The sequence below is a fragment of the Symphalangus syndactylus genome, chromosome 18 (assembly GCF_028878055.3).
Source record: "Symphalangus syndactylus isolate Jambi chromosome 18, NHGRI_mSymSyn1-v2.1_pri, whole genome shotgun sequence".
NCBI classification, from domain to species: Eukaryota; Metazoa; Chordata; class Mammalia; order Primates; family Hylobatidae; genus Symphalangus; species Symphalangus syndactylus.
Window position 1 is genome coordinate 85,694,467 of NC_072440.2, and position 17,861 is coordinate 85,712,327.

The following is a 17,861-nucleotide window of genomic DNA, read 5'->3' on the forward strand; positions in this document are numbered from 1 at the left end:
TATTCAGAGCAGCAAGTCTTTAGGGGAAGCCCCCATACACAAACATGCTCAGCTGATTCTCAATTTATATTGTGTGTTACCTGCAGGGAAAATTGAAAGCTCAAACCTCAGGCACTTTCCCTCTCCTCCCTTGGTTGCCTGGGGGGCTTGTTGTTGAGATATTTCTTGTTGATTTTTTTTGTTTTTTATGTCCCTGGCTAGTGCTAAACATTCTTTCTTTCCCATTATGTTTACTTCACATCTCTTTTCTGTATAGATAGCTTCTGCTTTATGGCTTTTTCCTCCTTATCTCAGATGCAGCCAGCCCTTCCCCACCTGCCCCCGCCCCAAAACACACACACGACCACACACCCTTTCAGACTGCATCCACACTCTCTGTTTCAGTGGATCTGACATCAACGACCCCGCCACCCCCGGCCCTCGTCAGAGGGGAGCTCTGCATTGAACTAGGACTAGCTCCTGGGTCATAAAAGTTGCTAGGACCCTGGAGAGCTCTTACTAAACAGATGAGGCCACCAATGCCAGAGGAGAGACATCAGTTCCTGGAGGGAATGAGCCTGCTTTGCTGAGCCCCCTTCCTTGCCCAGCCCCCAGACCCATCACAGGGAAGGTTCAGTGGAGCTCTGACCCCTCCAGCACCTCCTTGGCCTGACGCCGCTCTAGCCCGGGCTCCCAGGTTTTCTGTAGGGAGAGAAGCGCAGTCCGCTCCCCCCATGCCATGGGCTTCATCAATGACAACCCAAACTCACCCCCAAATAGGAATGGCTTCAACCTGGAGACAGCCCTTCAATGAAATGGTTTATACTGGTGGAGATTTAAAGGTATTTGTCTTTCGGCTGGGTGCGGTGACTCACACCTATAATCCCAGCACTTTGGGAGGCCGAGGTGGGAGATCACTTGAGGCCAGGAGTTCGAGACCAGCCTGACCAACATGCGAAACCCCATCTCTACTAAAAGTAAAAAAATTAGCTAAGCACAGTGGCACATGCATGTAATCCCAGCTACTCGGGAGGCCGAGGCATGAGAATCATTTGAACCCCAGAGGCAGAGGTTGCAGTGAGCCAAGATTGCACTACCGCACTCCAGCCTGGGTGACAGAGCAAGACTCTGTCTCAAGACAAACAAACAAAAAAGGTGTTTGTTTTTCAATTACAAAAATCAAGCATGGTCACTGAAGAAAAATTCAAATTCACATGTTTTTTGTTTGTTTTGTTTTGTTTTGTTTTGTTTTGTTTTGTCTTTCAGCCAGGCGCGGTGGCTCATGTCAAAGTATGCTGCTTTCAAAATCTTCTCACTCTCCCTCCCCAGGGATAACCACTTTCTTTTTTATTTTATTTATTTGTTTATTTTGAGATGGAGTTTCGCTTGTTGCCCAGGTTGGAATGCAATGGCGCAATCTCGGTCCACCGCAACCTCCACCTCCTGGGTTCAAGCGATTCTCCAGCCTTGGCCTCTCAAGTAGCTGGGATTATAGGCATGTGCCACCACACCCAGCTATTTTTGTATTTTTAGTAGAGATGGGGTTTCTCCATGTTGGTCAAGCAGATCTCGAACTCCCGACTTCAGGTGATCCCCCCTCCTTGGCCTCCCAAAGTGCTGGGATTACAGGCGTGAGCCACTGCACCTGGGGGTGGGGGGGGGGTAACCACTTTCAATGGTTTGAGATGTTTGTCTCTTCATAGAAGAAATATATGCCTATAATTTGGGTTTTGGTATTTTTTTTTTATTAACAGAGTTCTAATATACATGCTGCCTTTTTTCCCTTACCATGGAATTGACAGAGGATAATAAATTAGTTCTAAGCAACAATTTTTTCTTTAACCCATCCTGCCTCTAGGTTTCTCCTCACAGAAATTACAACCCCTCGTCTTGTGGTTCCGTCCCACCCCAAAACAGTATTTGTCCTCCCTTCTCTGTACCATTACTGTTTCTTGTGTGAAATTGTACCTTGGAGTATGTACTGAATGGTGTTGTACTGGAGGCCTGGCGTGGTGACTTACGCCTGTAATCCCAGCACTTTGGGAGACCAAGGTTGGCGAGTCATTTGAGGTCAAGAGTTCCAGATGAGCCTGGCCAACATGGTGAAACCCCGTCTCTACTAAAAATACAAAAATTAGCTGGGCGTGGTGGTGGGCACCTGTAATCCCAGTTACTCGGGAGGCTGAGTCAGGAGAATCGCTTGAACCCAGGTGGCAGAGGTTGCAGTGAGCCGAGATCGTGCCACTGCACTCAGGCCTGGGGACAGAGCAAGACTCCGTCTCAAAAAAAAAAAAAAAAAAAAAAAGGGTGTTTCCCTTCCACTGGTGCCCTGTTGGCTCCTGGCCTCCCTTCTAGACCATCAGCTACCTGTGGGTGGGAGCCTGTGCCTTTGTCATCGGTCCATCCTCTATCCCAAGGCCCCAGGACATGGCCTGGAACATCAGAGACTCAGCGGCTGTTTCTCAAAGTGAACTGAACTAGCTGGTGTTTCCCACATGTTGGAGCCCCCTCAACCTGCCCTTGATTCTCTCCTGACTTATTTCTCCCCACATCTTGGACCAGTTCCAACTGGACTAGCAAAGAGGGCGGCTTTACCTCTGTGCTCCCAACATGCCCTACTCGGTGGCATATGGATGGGGGAGCCTGGGACAATGTGTGTCCATCTCACACACTCTCTACTTCCCATGCCAGTGGGGAAAGTGGGGGCAGGAATAGAGCCCAGGAGGGAACTGCCAGAGACGGTCTTCTCTGCTAAGGCTGACAAGAAGACAGACAACCATGACAGTGGTGGAAGGGGAAGGCCCTTGGCCCATGGGGAATGGCTGTCTGGGAGCTGACTTGTTGTTGGGGGCCTGGTTTGGGCAGGAGCCCCTGGGGTGGCTGCAGAAGGAGGCTGGGCTTCACAGACCCCCGTCGGCAGGCAGGGGCTACACCCCCTGTACCAGGCTTCTGCTCAGGGCAGCAGGGCCTGGAGCCACCAGCAGAGCTGGGGAGGCTGCAGAGGAGGCTGAGAGATCCACGGAGGAAGAGCACGGTGGAGAAGAGTGCCTGGGGTCCGCTTCCACGGCCACTCTGACCAGCCTGGGCCTTCTGTGCCTTAGCATTTCCGTTCCTAACATGGAACTCATGACCTTTGACCCGCTTCCCTCACGAGGCTGCTGAGAGGGTCATAGAAGAAGCCTCATGGGGACTGGCCTCACCCTGGGAGAGCTGTGCAAGCCACGAGGTCCCATGTTGCATGACAAGTCAAATGCTGTTAGGATGACTCCCAGGATGAGGAGGTCTGACCCCACGCTCGTTGTCTGGACAGCTCTGACCCTAGAATTTATTTCCTCTTTCCCCACAGGGCAATCCTTCTACTCTCGGGTCCTGGAGAACTGTGAGGATGTGGCTGACTTTGATGAGGTAGGAGGCCCAATACTCCCGCCTCCCTCAGCCCTGAGCCCAGAGGGGAACAACCACCCTTCGCCGCCTCTTGCGGGCACACACTGGCCCCGAATCCCAGGCACCGGCCTGCTCTGAGCCCCTCACCTCTCAGCTGCTTCCTGAAGGAGGTGGTAAGGAGGGTGTGCAGGAACCCCCTCCCCCATATTCCCCCCAGAAACCTCTGCACAGGTGAGGCCCATGTGAAAATGACACGGGGAACAGCAGCCTGGCCCACCTCGATGGCCCTGCTGGGGCTGGTCCTGTTATTCCCTGTGGAGAAAGAGCCCGCAGGTGCTGTAGACCTGAATGTGAGCCACCAGCTGAGGGCCCAACGAGGCAGGCGAGTGTTGGGGATGTCGCAAAGGCCAGTCTGTGTCAGTCCTCAAGGGTTGAAGAGCAGCGCAGCCCCAGGCACTGAGGTGGGATCCCTGGTCACCAGGGAAACATTGTCGAGCACCCCTGAGTGAGGGTGCCATCTCCAGACCTTGAGGAGAAACATAGGGAACAGAAGACAGTCTGGATTTTCAGCAACAGCTCTGGAGGTGCCATGAGAAAAGACGTGAGCTGCTGGTCTATTGACAACGGTTTTTCTCAATCCTCACTCCAGCTGGGCTGTTGTCACAATTTTATCAGCAAAGGAGCAGGCGACACCATCCTACGGGGGTGCCCGGGAGCAGTGAGAGGACTTACAACGCTTCCCTCTCCCTGCCCATCCCCTCGGCACCTGGCCTGGCTGGGAGCCCCATCCTCACACACCACACACACCAGCTCAAGCAGCCCGCGGCCTTCTCCGCCTCCTCACATTCTTTCGTCTATGTGTTTGCTGCTTCCAGAACCTATATTCCCCTCTGGCTGCTGTAGTTTCTCCAGGGTTGACTTTGGGTGAGGGCCAGCAGTCATCCGTCACCATCTTAGCACAAACTGGAAGCTCTGTAGTGACCCTCAAATAGTGTCCCCCCTCTCTCCTGGGCTCGGCTCTCCCGCTTGGCTCTGTGGGGGCTGGGAAGGGCCTCATGGTAGACTGTGCCTCTTGAGGTTGGCTGCTGGCGTTTGGCTGAGCAGCCACCAGGCTGACACTTGGCACCAGCTGTCTCCCCCTCCTCCTGAAACCGGGCCACACGATGTGGCTGTGTCCATCGACCCAGAGCTGCAGACACAGGGAACAAAGCCTCGCTCCTCACTCAGGCTTAGGCGCAGCCATCAACCGTCGCGGCCCAGCACCATGCCCTCCCCAACCACTTCGGGGCGCAGTTGCCAAGACCTCCCTGGTACGTCCCCACTGCTACGCAGGACAGGTGAATTGCTCATTTAAAGTGAATCACTGGAGCTAAGGAAGTTTCTGTCCTTACCTTCTCCCCCTCCTGACTGTACAATGACCTCAGTTTCTAAACCTGCCACCATCTTTGTCAAATAGGGTTGGTGATGGGTGTGAAGGTCTCTGTGAAACGATGAACAAAATGAAGGGTTATAGTGAGAGTGGAATCATGGCTGCCCGCTGAGACAGCTGTCATAGAGGCTTCAGGCTTCAGGCTTGCCCCATTACACACCCGGCCTGCTCCCCCCCTTGGCATTTCCTCAGTCAGGGCACTGGGCTGGCTGGGAGAAGATGCCAGCAGCCTGGCCCCATTTCCCATAGTCCTACCTCCCTGGGCTTCTGCCCACTAATCCACCAGGCACAGCATCTGACTCCCTCCTCCTGAGACTCCCAGGGGACATGTCAGCCCAGGCGTTCAGCCAGGGGGCAACCTGATGCCCCTTCCAAGGGCACTGCCACCCTTTTCCATGCCCAGCGCCCTGGACACCTGAGCCACAGGTATGCACGACATTCAAAGTTAATCACCGTGTCCTTCCTCTTCCCAACTCTGCCCAACCTGCCTCAGGGGGAGAGTCCTTCTCTGCTGATCCTGAACAAGGGGCCACATTCCAAGCATCTAGTGCATGCCAGGCCAGGCTTGAGATACCCCAGAGGGAGGAACCTGGGCTCAACACTCCATGATGATTTGTATGGGAGCTTAGGGATGTGGTAGCCAGAGTCAGTGTGGAGAGACTGGGGCGGGGCAGAAGCCAGGCAGTTATGGGAAGAAGCACGTGACTAGGGTCAGAGAACAGGGCACGCGATGCGGAGAAGTGGCTCCTGCCTGGGGAAAGTGCTGCCTGCCCACTGGGGAGACAGGGAAGTTTCTGGTTGTTGCAACAAGGAGCCTACTGGCATTTAGTGGGGTGGGGAGCAAGGATGCAGAATGACTTGAAACGCTCAGACCATCCCACGCTTCCCACCTGGGATCCCCATGGCAATATGGTGGCAGCCCCAGCAGCAGCACTCAGCTGCTTCCTGAGCCATGCCCCTTCCACTCAATCTCTGAAATCATCCACAGACGAAATCAGGCTCAGATGGTAACTACCCTTCCCCAGGTGACAGAGCTGGAAGCGGCCAAGCCAGGGTTCTGAATTCAGGTGTAGATTAGACCAGAGCCCTCTCTGGATACAGTGATAGGGCCTGACTCCCACCACCCCTGCAAGGCCCGTGTTGGAGTCTCTCCACACCCCCTGCCTCCCTGTACAAAGTGGCCACAGCCCTGGCCACCACTGGTCAGCAGTGCACATCCCACAAAGCAGGAAGGCCACCCTCCCATTCCCTGTTCAGGAAGGGCCCGGAGGCCTGGGTCAGCCCAATCCCAAAGAGAGCCTGGAGACATACCCTGGCTTTAACCTTTCTCCCTAGACCCAGTGGACAAGTCGTAAACTTCCCTGGCTTCCCCGTGAAAGAAACTGCCTGCCAGTGGTTCCAGAATATCCTGGGAAAGAGGCCCTTTCAAATCCCCCTGAAGCCTCTTGACTTTCCAGAAAGCCTCTTCTCTCCGCCTTACTCTGCCCAGGGCCTGCCGGAGCCAGCTTAGTGAGACACACTGGCCTGGGAGTCATGAGACCTGCACCACAGTCCTTGCTGAGGAAACTCTTTGGGCCTCGGATTCACCTTCTGTAAAAGAGAGATACGCTCCCTGCTCTACCTGCCCCATGGGACTGTCACTAGGCCAAAAAAATATGAAATGAGAGACAAGAAAGAAAATGTCTCTCACAGCTCTACTAGGTAAGGGATTCCAAGCAAGGGAGGGGCCCCTCCTCTGCTCAGGCATGAGTGAGAGGAGCTGCAGCAGCTGGGCTTAGGAACCTGAGTGGGGAGGAGGGTGCCATGGAAGAAAGACAATGCTCTCTACAACAATGGGTGGAAACAGAGCCTGGATATGGTGTCTCCTTTCTCAGAGGCTGGAACCTGAGCTCCTACATTTAACCTACAACACTGGAAAAGCTAGGGAGAGACAGAGAAAGATCCAGCCTTTGTGCCCTGGGGAAGCAGGAGTAGCCACCTTTAGCCAGTTTGGTTTGGCTCTAACACAGGCCCCGTGTGGACCAGGCCACAGGGGAGAGGCCAGAGTAACAACAGTACTTGTGCCAATGATAAGAAGAACTGCTGCTATTTACTGAGCACTTAGCGTGTGGCAAGATGGGCTGAGAGCTTGACACAAGCATTAGACTCACTAGAACTTGCTGGATTGGTAGCATCCTAGGTGATAAGGAGCCACACCAGGATTTAAACCCAAGTCTATCTGATTCCAGGACCTATGGTCATTTGTAAAGTAGACAAGACTCAGCCCTGCCCTCAAGGGGCTCATTCCAGCGGGCAGATGGACCCACCACAAACAAGGAGGGACCCTGGGCCTTCTGAGCCCAGGGGAGGAAGAGGTCTCCAGCCTGGAGGATGACAGGGCAGGGGAGCTTGGCCTTATCTGCCCCTTTCTGCTTGTACCTGGAAGTCATGGCTGTTACCTCCTGGAGGCCAGAAACGCACCTGTCTTGTTCATCGTGGGCCTGGCACCCAGCGTGGAGTTCAGAAAATGTTGCCGAGTGAAAGAATGAACAAAACAGTGATATTCACTAGGACTGGCACCTGTCACCGCGGGCCTGTGCCCAGACCGAGTGGGCTCAGCAGGGCTAGTGGTACATCAAGCCCTTTGCTGTGGCCTGGATAGAAAGGAAGCAGGCAAGGCACAGACGAGATCACCTAAAGGGACTTTACATCACCTTGATCTCTAAGGTTAGAGATCATCTAGTTTAACCCTCTTGTCTTGCACTTGAAGAAACAGTTCTTAGAGTGGGGAAGAGAATTGCCCAAGAAGACCAGCTGAGATCTGAGATCCTACATTTAACTTACAACTCTAAAGAAGCTGGGGAAAGAGACAGAGACAAAGACAGAAACAGAGAGAGAGAGAGACAGAGACAGAGAGACCCAGGCTTTGTGTCCTGGGAAAGTGAAATAACCACACTAGGGATACTGAGCCCAGGTCTTTAAGCTTGCAAATCAGTCTCTTCCCATTATACTCTAAAGCAGCAGTCCCCAACCTTTTTGGCACCTGGGGCTGGTTTCGTGGAAGACAGTTTTTCCACAGACTGGGATGGTTGTGGCTGGGGGTGATTTGGGATGAAACTGTTCCTCCTCAGAACATCAGGCATTAGATTCTCTTAAGGAGTGCACAGCCTAGATCTTTTGCATGTGTAGTTCACAGTAGGGTTCACACTCCTATGAGAATCTAATGCTGTCACTGATCTGACATTAGGTGGAGCTCAGGCGGGAATATTCGCTCACCCGCCGCTCACCTCTCGCTGTGTGGCTCCGTTCCTAACAGGCCACAGACTGGTACTGGTCTGTGGCCCGGGATTTGGGGACCCCTGCTCTAAAGCTCTGTAGTGCGTCTCAATATTTTCCCCCAAACCTATAGCCCTGTCCCTTTAAGGATGCTACCTTGCTGATTTAGGATGGTTCCAGGCCCAGTCAGTGGCGAAGCTGGACATAATCCAGGTCATTCTCCAATGTACATCAGGGAAACCTTTTTTGCAGAGTCCTAGATCACTGAGGCTGATAGGATGCAGAACCCTGCGCCCTGACCAGCACCAGCCAGGTCAGGGCTAAGCCTAGACCAGAAAACTGGGTCAGGACTCAGCACTCCCCAGGCTCCTGAGACCACCCCCTCCAACAGAGGCCCTCTTTCCCTCCCTATCTGTGCTACCTACCACCTTGCTTCTGTCAATAGTCCTATCCAAGGCTGCTATTCCAGGTCTGTGTCTGTCTCCAGAACTATCCAGGACCATCCCCAGGATTGAGAAACAACCCTGCATCCCTGCATTCTGTACAGCGTCATGCACAGAGCCTGGCACACAGCAAGTGCTCAGCAAATATTCACCCCCAGCATGGGGCTTGCTGGCTCGTGGCATCTTGAGTGACTGTGTTTGGCTTAACTGCTACTTGAGCCCCCCAGCAGTACCAGGCTTCAGGAGAGGATTCAGTGTAGTGGATTAAGCCCTGAGGACTGAACTCCAGACTAAGCATCCTGAGACTTGAGTTTGAATCCTGCCTCTGCCACCAACCAGCCTTGTGCCCATGGGCAACTCTCGCCTCTCTACTTTCCCACTTGTAAAAGGGGCACATCTTTGCCATGTTGCTGTGAGCTTGGTTATGGGTAAAATGTGCTCTGGAAGTACTAAGTGCTACCCAGATGAAATTCTTCTTTCAGAAGCCCTTTTCCTTCAGTCTTTTTTTTTTTTTTTTTTTTTTGAGGCGGAGTCTTGCTCTGTCACCCAGGCTAGAGTGCAATGGTGCCATCTGGGCTCACTGCAACCTCTGCCTCCTGGGTTCAAGCAATTCTCCTGACACAGCCTTCCAAGTAGCTGAGATTACAGGCGTGCACCACCACACCCGGCTAATTTTTGTATTTTAGTAAAGACAGGGTTTCACCATGTTGGCCAGGCTGGTATCAAACTCCTGACCTCAAATCATCTGCCCACTTTGGCCTCCCAAAATGCTGGGATTGCAGGTATGAACCACTGTGCCCAGCTCCCTTTCCTTCAATCTAATAGCTCACAAGTTCAACACCATAGTCAGGAGAGGAGTGTAGCTCCCAAACCCTCAAAGTCCTCATCTCATCTTGCTGTGTTCTCAGCGTATCACCCCAAATGGAGGAAAGGACATAACCACAAAAATAAGACAATGAAAAATGAAATTAGGGAAGAGAAGACACAGTGAAAGAGACATGTGAAATCCACAGGCCGAGGCAGAAGAGGAAAGTGATGGGGGCGAGGGAGAGGGAGGTGGCATGACAAGGAGACAAGGCAGCTGCAGACCTGCACAGAGTTCCCACTGGGAAAATCTAAACTAAACACATTCTGCAGTGCTGTGTCCTTACGACTGCTGTCACCTGTGAGATCTCATTTGATTCTCTCAATAGCCCTCTAAGGTAGATATTGTCACCCCCCCTCCATTTCACAGATGGGGAAGCTTAGGCACAGCTAGTGAGTGGCAGAGCCAGGGCTAGAACTCAAGTCTCCTGACTCAAACTCAGAGTTTCTGCAACACCACGGAGACTCCCAGTCTGCATGAGATACAAGCCTCGGTGTTGTCAGAAGAACAAAAAGAAGCAAAGGGTGGCCATGTCCTTTGGAGTTCTGTGAGGTACCCGGAGCTCACAGATGCTGCCTGAACAAAGGAAGGTGTCAGCAATGGGAGGTGGGGCTGGAAATGCTGTCCGGGCACAGCAAGGGTGCTTCTGGGTGCTAGGAAAGGGAATCCCCACCTCTTTCGGGGAGCTGTGGAGGAGCCATTGAAAAGTTTTAACAAAGGAGAGATAAAAAGAGAGGAAAATTCAACCCAAAAAGTCTCCTTCTTGAAGCCCATGCCTCTGCTTCAGGGAGGCCAAATAGGAGTAACCCCCAGTCCCAGACCCTGAGTCACTTCCCTCCAGCCAGGAGGCCCGTCACCCTCCGAGGCCCCACACTGATGCCAGAACCCCACCTAGAGGTGCCGGCTTGATCGGTCTCCAGGCCTGGGCCTTGGGATTTTTAAAGCTTCTGGAATGGATTGCAGTTCCAGCCAAGATGAAGAACCCCTGAGAGAGACGAAGACAGAGACAAAGGGAGAGATAGAGACAGAAAGAGAAACTCATGAAAGAAAACGGATGTGGTGAGGAGAAGAAAGCACAGGAATGACGTGGGAGGGAAGGAAAAGACAAATGAGGGGAAAGCCTCGTGTGGGTGGAAAATGCGGGAGGGAGACAGGGGAGGAAAGAGAGGAATCTATAAGGGGGGAGCAAGTCAGAGACTGAAGAAGCTGCTGTGACTCAGTGAGGACCCTGTCTTCTCCCTCGCCCAGAAAGCCTCCAAGAAGAACTTTCCCCCCTGACATCGGCAGGGACTGCCCAGACCCGGCTGACGAATTCCTGAAAGGGCACCTGAGCCACACGCCTACACAGGCTTCCCCTGATGATTCTCATCTGCAGTCAGGGGTCCTGGAAGCCCCCTGTCTCCTGTGCCCTCCCTGACACCCAACTCTCACTCAACAAACTGGCCCTCGCCCTGCAGCCAGGCAGCCTCCCTCCCCAGGTCCCTTAGCCTCAGCCTCCAGCCACCGTTCAACACCCCACCCCCCTTTCACAGGGCCATCTCCAAAGTCATGTCCTTTTTCTCCTGATCTTTCTCTCCTTCCAATGCCAAAATCCCACCCACAGACCCTCAGGGGTACCAATCACCGCTCCCCGCTTCATCCCCAGTAAACCGAATCTCGGCGTCTCCTGCGGCCCCCCCACTCCCACACAGTGCCCTGGCTGATGAGCTGGGCCTTCCTGGGCTGCTTTATTTCCCTGCAGCCCCATAAAAGCAGCTTCATTAAGAAAACCACACACCATGCTGAGCTGCCAGCGGCATCCAGAAGCTGGAGCCGCAGCCGCTGAATGAGGCCTGTGGGCCGGGCTGCCTCCACTTCCTGGGCCTCTCAGCCCACCCTTCTGCCCTGTGCCCACCTCGCCTCTAAAGCCTTCCCTAGGCCCTGCTCAGAACCCTCCCCACCCCATCCTGCAGACCCCTCTCCCCCTCCTCTGCTTCTTCCTCCCTCTCATGCCAAGGCCGGGTCCTCCCTGGGACTTAGCCAGTCCTGAAGGGAGATGTCACAAAGGCCGTTTTCCTGAGACAGGCCCTGCCCACACTGGGCAGTGACCTGTGGGGCTGGCCCAGTGTGCCCAAGCCCTCCAAGTCCCCAGGCTGGGAGAAGGAATCTCAGCTTTGGGAATGGCAAACGTGCAGGGTGGGCTCTCAGAAGCCTCTTCCCCAGGGCCTGCTCAGCCACCAACAGAGTGCTCTGAGTCACGCATCTGCTCTGAGGCCGAGTTCCTTGTTTATAGAGCACAGAAGCCATTACCCGCCTCTCTGGCCATTGGAAAGACTAAATGAATGAATATGCACATAGAGCATTCAGACCCCTGTATAAGAAAAAGTTCCCCAGAAATGGCAGCGATTATTACTATTTTTATTTATTACTGGACTATTGAGCAGTCTGAATTTGGTAGGGTATAAAAATGGAACTAAAAAATAAAAAGTCACTGCCTTCCACCCGATCTGTCAAAATCCTCCCTGACACGGTCTCTCCACAGTGTCTTGAGCAGACCTCAGCGCTGTCTGGTCCTGTCCAGAAGGGCTTCCTACTCCAGTCTGGCATCCTGTTCACCCCTGGCCATCCTCCTTCTCTCACGCTTGTGGCTCAGGACGTGGAGTGGGACAGGGACCCCTGCTGAGGCCCTCCATATCCTCCCCTGGTGGGCAGCCCATGGAAAAAGTGTCATCAGCTCACTCTACCCCACTTGGCCAATGGAGCTCAAATCGATGACTTGCCACAGCCAACAGTGGCAGGCTGGGCTCCTTGCCCTGCAGTGCTCCGTGGGTCTCCTGCCAGTCCACTGCCCTGCAGATGCCACTGGGGATTTGCATGCCACGCTGCCCCTCTTGCAGGTACCTAATTGCCATGAGCTCTTTCCCCATGAAGTGCCACGAAAACACTACGCCCAGGACAGAATTCTTCCCACCTTTCCCTCTCCCAGTCTTCTTTCCCATCCCAGGAAGGTGGGCTGGGTGATGGTTGGAGGTAACAGGGCCTTTGAGGAAGCCCTAGGAAGACGTCTGGCTCTGCCCATTGGCAGCTTTTTACAGAATGGGGCACTGGGCCACTTTAGCCTCTGTTTTGAGCCCTTGTTGCCACTTCTAGGGCACCAGGAAAAATCGCAATCAAATTCCTACTCATCATTAACATTAAGTTAGGGAGGAAGCAACACAGAAATGGTAAGGGTGAATCTAGAAACAGTGAGTTGGGGACAGGCTGTGGGCCTGACCCCAATAACACTAATCAGCTCAAACCTGTCCCCGGTGTTACCACTGGCAGAGTGAGGAGTGGTTTGAACTCAACATAGAATTCTGGGGCAGAGCCTGCATCAGTCAGGGTGATTCTGATGGGAGAGAGCTGGAACCTCACAGCTCCATTCAGCACCCACCAAAAACCAGGCTCACACCCACATTCCTTGCTGTCTCCCTGGGACCCGACCACCACGCTGGTTACACCGCCCTCTCCCAACCCCCCTCAGGAGCTGGGAGGCCATGGAAGCAGCGCTGTGTAGGGAGTCAAAAGTCCTGGTAGGTCCAGGCTCTTCACCTACCACATGACCTTGGGCAGGTCCTCCGACATCTCTGAGCACCATCTTTGAAAGAGGAGTGGGCACCAATGCCGGCTCTACAAAGTGGTTGTTGGAACTAAATGAGATTCCAGGTGTCAATGCTTTGTCCCTGGGGAGCACCGGGCCCAAGTCAGGGGCCACTCTGGCTGTCGGAGATCCTCACCAGAGATTCCCCTCCCACACCCCACAGCTCCTACCTGTTATTGCCACCAAAGCTGCAGTTGTTCCTCTCTCCCCAGACGTTTCGGTGGCCGGTGGCCAGCAGCATCGACAGAAATGAGATGCTGGAGATTCAGGTTTTCAACTACAGCAAAGTCTTCAGCAACAAGTAAGTGTGGGATGGGGCAGGAGGGGCTGGGCCTGGAGGGGCTGGGAGCCTGCTCTTCTCCTTGGTCTGCCTTCTGTTTGGGGCTTAAAAGAGGGACCTACACTCCCAACCTGCCCTGGATTCATCTTCAAAGACCGAAGAAGTCTTGGGCTGGTCTTTGATCTCCATTTTGCTCCCTCTTCTTGTTTTCAGAATCCCCCAGTCCTCCTAGCTGCTGTCAGCCAAGAACACTCCACTCTCCTATCGCCCTTGCTGTCTCCAACCCCATCAAAGCTTCCTCTCCCTTTCTTTAAGTCTCCCTCAATGCCATGCTGGGGTACAGTTACCCACTGGAGAGGCGAAATGGAGGTGGAGGGGCTGATGATCTCCTCCAAGAGACACTCTGTAGCCCTGAGGGCAGGCTTGACAGTTTGTGGTGGTGGTTTAGGAGTCAGGCAAGCCTGATCTCAGACACCCAGGTCAGTCATCTACTGTGTGACCCTGGAAAGGTTACATAACCTCTCTGATTTCAATGTGCTCATGTGTGAAAAGGACAAGTATTTACCTCAAAGGGCAGCTGTGAGAATTAAATGAGATAGATGTTCACTCACTCATTCAACAAATGTTTACTAAGCGCCGATTGTGTATCAGGTACTGAACTAGGTGCTGCAGGGGTGGGGGGGTGCCTACCCTCATGGAGCGCGCACTCCGCAAGTGAAGTACACCTGCCATATGAGCATTATCACTATGAGGTGTTCAATAAAAGTAGTTGTCATCCTTCTCTCTGGGCCATGAGAAGAATTCAGAAGGATTTGAACAGGCTGGAACAGTGGCTAAGTAATATCTTGGATTAAAAAATCACAGCCAGGTGTGGCACACACCTGTAGTCCTAGGTCCTTGGGCAGATAAGGTGGGAGGATCATTTGATACCAGGAATTTGAGGCTAGCCTGGGCAACATAGTGAGATCCCATCTCTTAAAAAAAATCGATTGCACTTATACAAGCTGGAGGTCATGGCTGAACTGTAACATGTCCAAGAAGGTGTGGAGGTGTTAGCTCACTGAGGACTCAGAGTGACTCAACAGTGGGAGGAGACTACAAACAAAAGTAGGCCTCATCCTAAATCATACTAATAGAATTAAAGCACTTCTGATCTGAGCAGGAGAGACAAGGAGTCCACTGCTCTGATACTGGTGGCAGAGAATTCCTGTAGGCACCACCCTATAGTTGCCAGGAGGAAAGGGACTTTAAGTGTTACCTTATAACAAATGGATGAGAGCCTGAAAGGGAAAATCATAGAGGACATATTCATCCATTCATCCATCCATTGATCCACTCATCCATCCATCCATCTATCCTTCCTGTTATTCATCCATCTGCCTATCCATTTGTCTGTCCATCAATTGATTTATCCATCCTTCCTTTCTTTCATCCATCCTTCCATCCTTTCATCCATCCATTCATCGATCCATCCCTCCATCCATTTATCAATTCATTTATCCACCTATTTATCCATCTATCCATTCATCCGTCCATCCTTTCATTCATCCTATCCATCCACTCATCCATCCATCCATCCATCCATCCATCCATCCACCCATTCACCCATCCTTCCTTTCATCCATTCATTCATCAATCCATCCTTCCATCTTTCCATCCATTCATCCACAACTTATCCTTTCATCCTTTCCATTCATCCTTCCATCCACTCATCCATCCACTCATCCATCCTTCCATCTTTTTTCTTTTCCTTTTTTTTTTTTTTTGAGACAGAGTCTTGCTCTGTGGCCCACGGTGGAGTGCAGTGGCCTGATTTCAGCTCACTGCAACCTCCACCTCCCTGGTTCAAGCAATTATCTTGCCTCAGCCTCCTGAGTAGCTGGGATTACAGGTGCTCACCACCATGCCCAGCTAATTTTTGTATTTTTAGTAGAGATGGGGTTTCACCATGTTGGCCAGGTTGGTATCGAACTCCTGACCTCTAGTGATCTACCCTCCTCGGCCTCCCAAAGTGCTGAGATTACAGGTGTGAGCCACCACTCTTGGCCCATCCTTCCATCTTTCCATTCACTGATCCATCTATCCATCCATCCATTGTTTCATTCTTTCATCCATCCTTCTATCCATCATCCTTCCTTCCATCCATTCATCCATCCTTTGATTCTTCAGTCCATCCATCCATCCATCCATCCATCTTTTCATCCAACTTTGCAGTCACTCATCATATATATAGTGAACAAATGCTTTCTGCCAGTCAGACACTATGCTAGTCACTGGAGATACTGAGATGAGGGATTGAGGCACAATCCCTGCCCCTACCCTCCCAGAAGGTTTTTTGCCACAGGAAGAGGAAAGAAAGCTGTGTACCTAGAGGCAGGATGAAGAACAGCCTGCTGGAAGACAGCAGACAACTTAAAGATAGCCAGCACTTTCCTGCCAATGTGCTGTCTTAGGAGATAGTGAGCTCCTTGCCACTGGGAGAGGGTGAGCAAAGAGTAGACCACATTGTAGAGGGGATTTCTGAGTCAGGAAAGGCCCAAACATATGGGCTCCAAGGAGTCTCTGATTCTGTGGGTTTTATTAGGAGCTTTCAAAATCTCAGCTGAGTATGGAGCAAGGGCATTTCAGGCCTGCTGGCAGGGCCACAGGGAGGATGTTTAGGGCACAAAGGCCTTCCCTTTGCCTCTCCTGGCATCGCACCATTCAGGCAGCTGCTTTTGGCACCCACAAGCAAGGTTGGTGAGACACCTCCCACCAGGGGCCCCCAAGGTGAAACACAGCCTTCTTCCCTGGGGTGAGATACCATGAGGGCGTGACCTATGAGGACAGGAGAAACAGGAACAAGTGGAAGGCTCACACACAGACCAAGTGGGTGTGAAAGAGGAAGCAGAATCGGAAGTCAAGCATCAGGGAGGGCACCTGAGAGCCCCTGAAGGAACCCAACCATAGGTGCCAAAGCATCCAGGAGCCTTACAGCTCAGCCACTACAACCCTAGCTGTGCAGGAGGGGAAACTGAGTCTCAGAGGGGCTCCTGAGGTCACATGGGTAGATAATGGTAGAGCCAGGGCTAGAAGGCATGTCTGTTAGCTTCTCTTCCTAATCCAACTCCAGAAACCAAAATATTTGAGCAGCGATGGTGGAAACTGAGGGCATGGAAGACATTGTTAAGTCATTTACAATGAAAGCCGCCAGCCTAACCACTGAAATGCTGGAAACGCTTGAGCCCATCAAAAGACTGCTACAAACAAATCAGAAGTATTTGGGAAATTGGGAAATTGACCACCATGCAGTGAATATGTTGAAAGTTACAGCTTCTGTTAGGTGTTTTTGGTTTTTGTTTTGTTCAGAGACAGAATCTCACTCTGTCACCCAGGCTGGAGTGCAATGGCCCAATCTCGGCTCATTGCAACCTCTGCCTCCTGAGTTCAAGTGATTCTCGTGTCTCAGCCTCCCGAGTAGCTGGGACTACAGGTGCACGCCATCATGCCTGGCTAACTTTTGTATTTTTAGTAGAAACAGGGTTTTCGCCATGTTGGCCAGGATGGTCTCAAACTCCTGGCTTCAGGTGATCCACCTGCCTCGGCCTCCCAAAGTGCTGGGATTACAGGTGCCAGCCACCGAACCCAGCCTGTATTAGATGTTCTTAAGTGCCAATAAGAAGGAAGACAGCAAGGGGGATAGTTCCTATCCTAACTCTCCTCTTCTTCCCTCCCTGCCTCCATCCAAGAGAAGGCAGGAAACCCCACAAGGGGAGGCCCAGGCCTGGTGGGAGAGGTTCTGCCATTTCTTTGGAAGCCTAGAGAATGCCCAGGGCACTGCTGGCTGCAGAGCTGAGATGGGAAAGAAGAGGTCCTCTTGTGGAGAGCACAGGCCCAGGCTGACACAGGCCAGCTTGTGGGGGTCAGAGTGGGAGAGAGGTGCTTGGAATGATGTGAGACTCAAGTCTCCCCATCCTGGCGTTTGCCTGGGCCAGGCCAGAGGAGCAATGAGGCCACTGCCCTCAACCCCCACATGGCCCAGCTCAGACCCCAGGCTCCTTCTCACGGGGCAGCTGAGTGGAAGGGGTCTTTGGGGTCTGCACTAGGCTTAGCAATGAGCAAAGCCATGGCCACTGCTAGGGACAGGACCTGGCACATGGCAGGCCCCTGATTATTTTGTGGAATAAAAGAATGAATAAATACCCCTGTGGTGTTAGGAGGCAGAGGGTACACAAGGTGAGAGAGCCTTTGAGAGGGAATTGGAGCGGCCCCTCTTCTCTGAAGGAATCAGGGCTCTCAAGGGTGACACTCAGCATCATAAGACTGATGCATTTGGGGAAACTGAGTTAAAGGAGGCATGGAGGAGCTGCCTGGGAGAGTGGGGTCCAGGACAAGAAATGAGCCTGATCCCATCACTGCCATCTCAGAGAGAGGGACTTGTCCTAGAAGCGGAGAGCAGCTTGGAAACTGGCCCCTCACCCAGTGGTTCTAGAGGCTGCCAGGAGGCAGAGACATGGTATGAAGGAAGGAGGCATCCTAGGCAGAACCCAGGAGACTTCCAGGTCTGCTCTTTGTTTGGAACAAAGACCTGCATCCAGGAACCTTGGGCTTCCCCATGAGAAAGAAAT

General features: G+C 52.6%; 1 protein-coding gene across 2 annotated transcripts in view; it reads left to right on the forward strand.

Annotated features, from left to right (window-relative positions):
* OTOF (otoferlin) overlaps window positions 1-17,861 on the forward strand; it is a 101,631-nt gene that overhangs the window by 17,796 nt on the left and 65,974 nt on the right. For both annotated transcript variants that reach the window (XM_055251531.2, XM_055251532.2), the window contains exons 2-3: window positions 3,326-3,384; window positions 13,187-13,275. In XM_055251531.2, the coding sequence (XP_055107506.2) occupies window positions 3,326-3,384; window positions 13,187-13,275 (148 nt within the window). The remainder of the gene's footprint in view (window positions 1-3,325; window positions 3,385-13,186; window positions 13,276-17,861) is intronic.